This window comes from Anticarsia gemmatalis, chromosome 30 (genome assembly GCF_050436995.1).
Source record: "Anticarsia gemmatalis isolate Benzon Research Colony breed Stoneville strain chromosome 30, ilAntGemm2 primary, whole genome shotgun sequence".
Lineage (NCBI taxonomy): Eukaryota > Metazoa > Arthropoda > Insecta > Lepidoptera > Erebidae > Anticarsia > Anticarsia gemmatalis.
In genome coordinates this window covers 461,189-472,592 of record NC_134774.1, presented here as the reverse complement: position 1 = coordinate 472,592, position 11,404 = coordinate 461,189, and the positions used below count along the sequence as shown (strand labels likewise).

The following is an 11,404-nucleotide window of genomic DNA, read 5'->3' as shown; positions in this document are numbered from 1 at the left end:
AATTACCAAAGAAAATGTTTGTTAATCCTTCTTTCTCATTAAAATGGCGGAACTAATTTTGTCAAAACGAAAATAGGCTTTTAAAGTAATACCTAAATTCGAAAAATCCCGACTGCGTCAATATTAACGTTATCCAAATTAAATCATAACTAGGGATTTTTTAATTAACGACAATCGATAATTTAACAGTCGAGACCCATAATAACTATTCTAAGAAACAAGTGAATACAGGGCTTGCTTTAAATGAAAAAATAGCCATATTGAAGGTCATTGACCCTATTTCAAATGCTACAATTTTATTCATAGCGATATTTAGTACTAAGAACAAGACAACTGAACTCGTCGCTAGCTTTTCACGAAAGCTATTTACTCATTTAAATTGTTAATTTATCTATATAAGTATGTATTTTGAAGTACAGATGTTTATCAGTTGCTTGGTTACCATAGTACAAGCTCTGCTTAGTTTGGAATTAGACGACCGTGTGTGAGTTGTCCAAAGATATTTATTTATTTTATAAAATTAGTAAATTTTCCAAAAGTTACCCCATTCTACGGTATTTTCCGTATTCTATTTTATAATAAACTTACCGAAATTCCTCCTTTGTGTTGCGCTGGTAGAACATAATAAACTTTCTCGCTGCTACCTTCATATTCGTCCGAGTAAATGATTTCTCGAGATCCCGGTACACTATTCTTGAATAAGTGGAATTCAGTTGTATTGACACACTAGCTGTCACTTTATCTATCAGTTAGGCTATTTAACACTTATCTATAAGCTCTAAAACTTGTATTTTAACAAAGTATTTTTTACAAGTTATAAAAATACTGAAGATTTTTCTTTTTTTTTAATGTGTCAAAGTATTTTTTTTTTCTAAGAATATGTGGAAGTCTGTCATAATTCCCGCCAATTTTTTTTTTTCACAGAAATTCTAAACGCGCTGGAAACAAATATGAATTTGAAACTGCTTCTGTTACCGAACGGCCCGAAAGGCAAGAACTGTTTCTGCACGTGTGATAGCACTGCCAACCCACAAATAATACCATTAGACGAGTTGCCGAAAGAAATCGATTCTTAGTCGATTTTTTATTAAGACCTTATGTATATCCATCTAACTGTTTCTGCAATAAACTTTTTGTATGTATTTTTATTGTGTTTTTTATTTACCTACGTTTTCAGTTAAAGTTTGATCATTTGCACTCGTTCTCAACTAACTAACTAGCTCGTTGATTAGTTATCGATTACCTGGGGATGTCTTACGCGGATACTAATAGCCCGAAAACTTAGTAGAGCCTTTTGGCATGCACAATTTATGCCGTTTAAAATTATTTGTGTGTCATACCAAAATAAATTTGCTGTATTAGAGACTACCGACAGCTGCATATGATGTTCTAAATTCTGCATAATAGGCTCTCTACTAAATAATTCATTTGGACAATAAATCGTTCATTTCTGCTAACCTGTTGCCATGTCTACAGACTGTCTGTGCTACGGATACCTACTCAACCAACATTCTAAACTATGTATGCATATTTGAATCATATTGACTTGTAAATAGTAAAATTCTAAAATATATGTCTGAAACTGAATTTTAAAGATATACTTATGCTGTCATATACAGCTCGTTCCTAGCTTTAAACATGCATTGCATTTACGACTTACCTGGTTTCTGAGGTACATTTTAACGGTAGTTTATCTATTCAATAGCGTTGAAACTCATTATAATAAAAACGCTATTGAATAGAGATAAACTACCGCTAAATGTAGGTACACAGAAACCGGGGGTTATTATAACGCTCTTTTGGCAACACAATTTATACTTACTATATTACTTACCCAATGAATTTCAAGCTTTTTGTAACACAGTAGATACGTGAAGTCCTCGCTACGCCTGTCTCTCTATGCTTATCTTTTGTCTCTGTCTACCCCTTTGGAAAAAATGGCGCGATTTTATGAAGATGTGTATGTATTTGTGTGTGAGTATAGTTATGACTCCATTTAACTAATCATATACCTATCGTCGAATACTATCATGACCGATTAAGGTTTAGTCTGCTGTACACTTAAATCGGGCCATTACAACCGAGCGAACTACGTCATCATCAGAAGAATCATAGTAATGTGACAATGTGTAGTGAGCGAGAGACTCCGATATAATGACATGACGTGAGCACGTTTGAAATGGCCCGAGTATAGTTTTTTATAGTAAAGACAATAAATAAAACACAATTAATAGTTATAAAATTAATTCATTTAATAAAACTTCATTGTAAAATGATTTCGTGTGGAAACTATACTTATTCATGATTTAATACACCACTTGTCAGTTCTCTTACAATAATTCAACATTCATGCGTACCTGTGGACAGACAGACATATATTAATATCAATTACTTTACATATAAAATCTTCCGTTACTGACTGATTGATGGACAACGCACAGCCGAAACTACTGAGCGTAGAAATTTGACATTTGCTATGAACATTTCTAAGGAAGTGAAACACAATCCTTCTCTCATTTCGAGACACAGGGACTGTAATGCGTATGCCTTTTTGGCTGATGCTTCGTGAGCGGCAGGTCAGGAAATAAACGACTTGGATGCTAATTTAACTATATTATATTATAAGTACAGAAGTTTTAGTACAACTATAACTGAATGTACATTGTTGAGTCAGCACTTAAGCCGAGTTATATGTTACAGAATGTGGACTTGCGTCCATTCTACTTTTTGGCGCCTCTCAGAATGTTCGCGCGGGAAAAAGATCTCTGCTCCTCGAACGCCAGCTGTCAAAGTCGATTTGACAGGTTGCGTTCGGAAACGTCACAAGCGAATGTGGGCGAATGAAATAGATCGCCACACCTTTATAATTTTATGGTCAAGTCAAATATAGATTAATTGCTGATAAGTTTAACATAATAAATAATAATTAAATGATTATTATCTCCGATATCGTTTCACTGGCGGTGAGATAAAGATTGTCTGGAGTGAAATATTTACCGCGTTTTATATACGCGCATTTAAAATGTTTTTTAAACTAAATTTGGTTAAAAAACTTATGTACTAAATTTTGGATCGCGATATTGTCGCATACATACATAATATTACGCCTGCTTTTCCCTAAGATTTGAAACACAGTTGTATGAAACACACCCTCGTTTGGCCATTGACAATGTTAGTCCCATGTAATAGGGGGCGAGCTTATCTATATTTACTAATTTACTAATATTATAAAGCTGAAGAGTTTGTTTGTTTGAACGCGCTAATCTCAGGAACTACAGGTTCGATTTGAAAAATTCTTTCAGTTTTAGATAGCCCATTTATCGAGGAAGGCTATAGGCTATATATCATCACGCTACGACCATTAGGAGCGGAGTAGCAACGAAAAATTTTACAAAAATGGGGAAAATTATGACCCATTCTGTCTTATGTGACGGAAGCGAAGTTGCGCGGGTCAGCTAGTACAGCTATAAAATTGATTGAAAGTGATAAAACACATCATATACTAGCTTTTACCCGCGACTTCGCCCGCCATTTTCCCTTGGGAATGCGTCATTTTTCCGGGGTAAAAAGTAACCTATGTCCTTTCTCGGGTATCAAAATATCTCCATACCAAATTTCATGCAAATTGGTTCAGTAGCTTAGGCGTGATTGAGTAACAGACAGACAGACAGACAGAGTTACTTTCGCATTAATAATATTAGTATGGATAATAAACTTATCAGAGCTTTCACAACGTTTAAAGATTGTTTGTGAACAAAAACTATATTTTTTTACCAATGCCGGTAGCTATTATATTATTATCAATTATTATTATAATCTTAGTACAGCTTTTATCAAATTTCCTGAACATTGATACCGTATAATATTATAAGTGATAATAATGTGTCTTTAAAAATTAATAGCTGTGATAAAGTGGTGATAGACCCCCTAGCGGCATGACTGGGAACTATTGAGTTACTCGGAACCTCGGAATAACTAATACAAGAGGAAGGGGCCTGAAACGTGGCGCACGTGCCATATGAAGTACTAGCTGACCCGCGCAACTTCGCTTGCGTCACATAAGAGAGAATGGGTCAACATTTGCCCGTTTTTGTAACATTTTTTATTGCTTCTCTGCTCCTTTTGGTCGTAGCGTGATGATATACAGCCTATAGCCTTCCTCGATAAATGGGCTATCTAACACTGAAATTTTCAAATCGGATCAGTAGTTCCTGAGATTAGCGCGTTCAAACAAACAAACTCTTCAGCTTTATAATATTAGTATAGATGATTAGCTATACCTATCTACGTGACAACAACCGAAACAGACTTTTAACGTGCCCTCCAATGCAAAGCTCAGTTTAAATACCACTATGCGGTCACCCATCTATAGTATGACCGCGACAACGGTTGCTTAACCCACAGATCGTTTATCGACCAGTGAGCACTACTGGCTATGAGCGCTTCTGCAAAACTGGCCCTTGAGATACTCGTATGACCCCCGGTTTCTGAGGTACATTAAGCGGTAATTTATCTATTCAATAGCGTTAAAACTCATATAAAAAGCGCTATTGAATAGATAAACTACCGCTAAATGTACTCAGAAACCGGGCATGAATAAATACTACCTTTATTTTTCAAAAGTACGTTTGTTCAGTTCAAGCGCCATAAAATTCGCTTGACTAATTTTAAAATGACTTGGAAATTGCAATAACAGAGATTAAACTTTTATGAATTCTGAATTTAAATCATTTATCAGGCATTTTGATAAGAGAACCAAATTACCTAATTATTTAATCGGTCACAGAACATAATAATATTAGGTCGGGGAAAAAGTCTTTTCGCATTATAGTATGTGTGAACTTGTAATAAAATCTCTTTGGCTTCAAGAATCACAAATGAGTACACGGTTCATTAGGTCTGTTTCAGTGAGCTCGTGAGGTACCCAAATATAGAGCTTTTTTATGTAGAGAAAAGATGTTATTACAAGTTCATACATACTATAATGCTAAAATACTTTTTCCCCGACCTAATATAAAAATGAATTGCTGTTCGTTAGTCTCGCTAAAACTCGTGAACGGCTGGGACGATTTGGCTAATTTTAGTCTTGAATTATTTGTGGAAGTCCAGAGAAGGTGTAAAAGGTTAATCAATTTGAAAATGCGCGATATTAAATAAAAACAAGAAAGCGGGAGCGGTGCTGAGCGGGTCAGCTAGTAAATAAGTAATAAATAAATCCTCACCTTTATTCAACAGCATTCGCATCAAGACTCACATAACTGGCCCCCATATTTTCTCTGTGGCGAGACGACACGACGTGTTTCTTCGCAGTCTCGCCTTCGTCCAAATCTCCCTCACACACACCACACTTTAGGTTACCGAACTCATAATACACGTATTTATTCCGAGCCAACATTATGATGTTATGTTTCAGCTCCAAGTAGAAACGGAAGATGCTCTCCGTAGCTGGTTTTTGATTGAAATGGCCAGCGTACACCAAGTGAGTTAGCAGCGATCTTATAGAATTGAACACTCCATTGCAATCCACACAAGTGAATGTAGAACCTTCGCTGTGAAGAATATGGTTTCCTTTCATATAAACACTAATAATATCTCCCTTATTCGAAGAGATTTTCGCTTCAGCAACCGCTGTCTGATGGTCTACACTGCTCAAAACGTGTTTCACTGCATCGTTATAATCTTGGAAGGCAATACCACAAACCACACACTTCAAATTCTCGATCTTATTAGCCGAGAGTATTTCCACATCATTTTCCATGAACATAGCGCAACGAATCAATTTTGAGATTGTTTCGAAATGAGCATTGCTCTCGAAATGCTCGACGATCGCCGAAATGGAAGGCACGGCGATATATCCAGGGCAAATAGTACAGATGTAGTAATTGCCGAAGCTAGCGAAGTATTCAGAAGGTCGGCAATGATTCTTATAAAGCATTGTTAGTTTACGCGGGGCTGCGTTGCGTAAATGCTTCTTTTGACGGATATGGTTAAACAAAACTTGGCGAGGTCCTTTTAGCGTCATATCGCAACAAGTGCAGTAGTTTCCGATCTTTCCAGAAGGCTTTATAAAGTTCTCAATGACAACATGGTCTCTGTTGTTATGTGGCTTGCCGACGCTCGCCAAATACTTCGTCCAGTTCAAGTCTTTAGGACCCCATTCTTCGGGGATCGAGTCGGATTTCTCCTTCATTCTAATGTACAGTTCGTCGGAGAGTTTGGCAAGATGTTTTTCGTCAAGAATATGTAAGATCGACGCTTCAATGGAGTCAATGGAAGCGTTGCATAGACGGCAATACAGCACGTTCGGTGACACGGCGATGTCGTGGTTCATGAGGAATTTCTCATTCATTTCTTTGATCTTCGCCATCGAATTATCCGTCATGGCGAAAGGAATGCTGTCGTCCGCTTGTAGTATAGCGGACAGGTTATGAATATGCGTCTCACTGAACACGTGGTTCAAAACGCTATCATAATGGAATCTCAGAGTATAATACTCACAGGCAATGCAAAAGAATGCCAATTTCCCAGTTCTATCATCGATTAAAGACAGTAATTTGTGATTAGCGAGTAGTTTAACTATTTGGTGTTCGATCGGCCCATAGTAACGATATTTCTTCACTTGATTCTTAGGTTTCTCCGCTGCTTGTTCGTTTTCATCGTTCTCAATATTCTTATTCGCGTCTGCGGCGAAGTTTTGGTACACATTATCCTTAATACTCATGATTATAGGAGCCACAGAGCTCGTCTGCGTAGAAAAATCAATAACAGAGACATCATTACATAATTTGTCGTAAGACTCTTGGTAGAACTTCAACGCTGCGTCAATAGTAGCTTCAGAAGCGTCAGGTAAGTACTTAGCGAGCATTGTACTCAGTTTCGTTGAGAAATTCCTTTCTAATTTCTCGACAGGCTTAGAAGTAATTGTGATTTCTTTGATCTTGGTCAGAGGGGTATCGCTGACTTCCAAAGCGGAGAGTCTTCGAGACATGTTAGGTAAGAATATCGGCTCGGCCACGTCGATGCTCTCTCGTCTTAACTTGGGGAGATGTGCGTCGGAATCAAAGTGTTTCTGGAGGGACTCCATTAGCGGTACTTCGTCGTTCAGCTCAATTTCTATATTGCAATCCGTACAGATATGGACAGGCTTAGCGTTGTCGAAAGTTAACAATTCAGCTTTAAGTAACTCTGGTACTTCGCTCACAGGCAAACTATTAAATCGTTGTCTCTGTAGATTACTTTTCTTCTCCGTAGTAAATATATATTCAACCTCAACAGTCTCCCGCGGTTGCAGGAATATTCTCTTGTGCGTTAAATCTAAATTTCTTATATATTCGTAAAGGACATTCTTTTGTTGGGTTTGAGGGTGATTTATCACATATTGGAAGTGTCTCGCGAGGCGTTTGACCTCTTCGAGTTTTCGGAAGGAAAGCACAGTAAGGTTCTCCATCTTGAAAAGTGTCTGTCAAAACTGGATGCCTATGTCTTGATAGCAAGACTTTTGGCTAAGCTAATGAAGCCTATATCAGTTTGATGATGCTGAGTTTAGCCCGTACTACGCCAAAGAGAAATAATATATAAATATCCAAATTGAATTTTGATTTGATTTTGAAAATAAAGTGTTGTTTTAGATAAATGTCACTGCATTTCAAGATCTGAAAAGAGAGAAAAATATTTGGTTAATAAAGTTTTATATTTAAGAAACAAATACTAGATCATATTGGTGATGTCTTGTAAAAAGGTCAGGTGCTACTGGTAACCGGCGGTCCTGTATGACAACATGTATGTATGTGAATGAAGCTCATTCACGCAAATACTACTGAACCCATTAAGACCAAAATTAGGTATATAGATAGCAGATCCAGAATTACACATAGGCTACTTTTTATCCCGGAGTTCCCGAGGGATCGGTATTTACACGGGAAGGGCTTCCACGTGGACTAAGTCGCGGCCTCTAGTCACTAAATATTAATATTGTGCATTATTACACAAATATTATTAAATCGAAATTGTGAATGTTTTTCCTCTAGTACTATTATGATATATTTAGTAATTCATGTTTTTAATTATTCTATAATATAGACGTGCATAGATCGCGTGTCATCGAAGCTAAACAAAAATAAATTTATCCATAGACTTTTGGGAAAATCTCTAGTTCATCCCGAGTCGGCAAAATCTCATATAAATAAATTTAATTGAAATTGCTTTAAAAGTTAAACTGTAGAAGTGTTACAGACAAGACAGACTATCACATTTATAATATTAACATAGATTTAAAGGACGTCACTTTGTACGATCCTTACAAACTTCCCTTGCCTCATTCACATCCATACATGTTGTCATACAGGACCGATTAATTAAAAATATATAAATAAATCTACATTTTACATGAAGACAAGGAAATATGTACATGTATTTTTAGAAATATTCCATGTTTACAATATTAAACAAGGAAAAGTAATTTATAAAATGCAATATGACTGGATGCAATGGATGCTCAAACTACCTGTGGTAAATGTTTTTTACAAAAAAGGTTCTTCAATAAAAATTTTAAATGTTTAACTATGTTATAATATTATAAATTTAAATGCGAGAGTTTGTAAGTATGGATGTGCATTACTTATTTACGAAAAAACTAATAGTTTAATGAAATTCAGTACACTGATAGTTTATTACCTAGATTGTCACATAGAATTCTTTTACCATAGAAATCTTTTCAAATGGACTAAGTAGCGGGCGAAAACTAATTGTTAATAATCTTAAACTGATTATAAAATACCTATACTTTAAGGCTTTGATTGACCCAAGAATTGAATTTAAGACCCTGTGAACAGATGAATTATATACTACCCATCATACCAGAGGTAGACAATTTATTTGTATACACACATAATATCATGGCTTTTTCTCATAGGGGTACCAAAGAACATCACTTGGTACAATACTTACAAACTTTCCTTGGCTCATTCACATCCATACATTTTGTGAACTCTAAGAAATATTTCTTCTACCTATTTACAAAATGTTTACCTATATACTATATTTCAAGAGGGTCAAATAATTCAGTTACAGGGAATAAAACTGTAAAAAAAATAGGTGCAAATTAAAATTTATAAAAAAATATGTTTTTTATTCTTTGCCTCATTGAATCATAGACATTTATAAGCAAAGCAATTGTCTATTATTTCTAGCATTATCTTTGATACATAAAAGAACATGAAAAAAATAAATTATTCATGAAACCATATGTCTGTATCTTTGAATAAATTATGTAAAACTTTGGGCACAAGCTAACTGATTTCAATAATTCAATTTTTATTAATGTTAAATATTTCACAAAACTGACAATACATAATCAAATTTTAAAATAGAACTCACTTTTTGTTCAGAATTTATTCAGCCTATTTTATCACTAGGAAAATATCTAAATAACAAATAATATACATACCTAAATTGGTAACTATAAAATAAAATTAATTATATACCTACACCCAATGAATAAAACTAACTAAAATATAATAATAATAACGAAAACCATATCATGCAAAACTAACCAAAAATTACTAAACTAAGCATACCTATAAATTAAAAATATTTAAGAAAAAAAAAGATAAAAAAAAAGTCAATAAGTCATTTAAAAAAGTTACGAAACTAATAATAATATGGTCCACATAGGCTTTATGGTAATGACTCGAGCATAAAAGCTTTGTTTATCTATATGATAAGTTAAAAATAGCCATAGAGATTGTTGACCTATTGAGCTACATCTACCTGCTATAAAATAAAGGAAAATAAAAACTGATTTAACTGCATTAATTACAGAAGAATAAGAATAATAACGTCTTTCCTGTTACTACCGACTTTGTGTCCACAAGCAAATGTTTACACGTAAGTATATGCCGTGAATCAGATATAATATGTACGTACATAAAGAACTAAAATACACCCACGTTTGAGATAAAAATACGCCCTTTTTTAACCTCAGCGTCGAAGATAAACATGTTTTATTCTATATACTATTAAAGTACCGTTAAAATTACTTATTATAATAAAACATGACGAATAAAACCAAGTTTTTTTAGGTTACAATGATGTAGCATTATAAAGAAAATGTGTTCGAAATATAAATAAATAAATGTGTAATAGATTAATTGTGTGTTTTTTTACCTGAAAGTCTTGATTTTGTGCATGGCAGCGTATTGCAGCCTAATTATTTTTTATTTAGTACGGGCACAAACTGACAGCCTGTGGTGACATGACAGACAAGAAATTTTTGACGTTTTCAACGTGATCCAATGCGGGCAATTTGGTGTGGACAGGTAATTGTGTTTACCCTTCTTGAATGGAAATAAAATTTTAGAAATTATACTCAGCGATGACTTGACATTGAAGGTATTTTTTATTATTATTATTAGATTCACTAAACTGAACAAAACACATAATGGCACATAATATATAAAATTACACGATACATTCAATTGCGTTTGTTCTTCTTGAAGTGAATACAACATGCTAGCTGCAGTAGAGCTTATAAATAAACAAAGTTCGTCATTAAGTAAATTTATGTAATAATCACATAATCTATAAATGTTTTATTTCGAACATTTTTGCTAATTTTAATTTTACATACTTGTAATACAGACTCGATTACTACTTTTATAAATTGAAATTACATATTTATTATTATAAAACATTAGCCGACAAAACTCTTAAACTTCTAATATCAACTTTGCTTTAGCTTTATTTTCCATTGAACTCTAAGAAGTAATCCCAAATGATACCAGCCGTGAAATATATTTTCCCCACCATTTCGTCGAAGAAAAATCTCTGACGTCATTTCGTCCTACGTGTACACAATAAAATAAACAATAAGAAAAATAATCACAAAACCATGTATTAACGTCATAATTACCATGATATTTATACTACGTGACCTTGGATAACAGATTTAGTTTAATTCGAATATGAATCATCAAATTCACATTAAAATTACTTTTATTCACAAGAAATATGATATAAAAGGTGGTATTACCTTTAAGTTTACTTTAACTTTGTACATAGAAACGGAACAGTATAATTTATATGCCATTCTTCTTTGAACGGTAGTTAATAATTCGATTAAACAACGTTAAAAAAGTCGTGCAAATGTTTAATCGTGAAAAAAATGTTTTTACCGAAAAATAAGCCTAAGGAAAACCTCGTTGTTTCAAACCATTGCAAACTTTATACTTTTTGAAGGACGAGGATAAAATGATTCTGTAAATAATTCGGATCTTTAATTTATTCATACAGTTCTCTTAAAAATCAAACAACAATTACAATGACTTGACAAACGATTTAAATGTAGGTGAGTTATTATAATGTTATCAGAATCTATTTGTTTTCATAAATCCGTATTAAAGTCAGC

General features: G+C 34.1%; 2 protein-coding genes across 2 annotated transcripts in view; one reads left to right on the top strand and one right to left on the bottom strand.

Moving 5' to 3' along the window:
• Positions 1-1,148, top strand: part of LOC142985381 (uncharacterized) — a 31,946-nt gene extending 30,798 nt beyond the window's left edge. Inside the window, exon 25 of the mRNA XM_076133509.1 lies at positions 925-1,148. Within this exon, the coding sequence (XP_075989624.1) occupies positions 925-1,076 (152 nt within the window). The 3' untranslated portion in view covers positions 1,077-1,148. The remainder of the gene's footprint in view (positions 1-924) is intronic.
• Positions 1,149-2,231: 1,083 nt separating this feature from the next.
• On the bottom strand, positions 2,232-10,301 carry LOC142985656 (uncharacterized). The gene is made up of 3 exons (XM_076133957.1): positions 10,165-10,301; positions 5,223-7,652; positions 2,232-2,357 (listed from the first exon to the last, which is right to left on the bottom strand). The coding sequence occupies exon 2, from the start codon at positions 7,445-7,447 to the stop codon at positions 5,225-5,227; it is 2,223 nt and encodes a 740-aa protein (XP_075990072.1). The 5' UTR covers positions 7,448-7,652; positions 10,165-10,301; the 3' UTR covers positions 2,232-2,357; positions 5,223-5,224.
• Between the last annotated feature and the right edge of the window lie 1,103 nt (positions 10,302-11,404).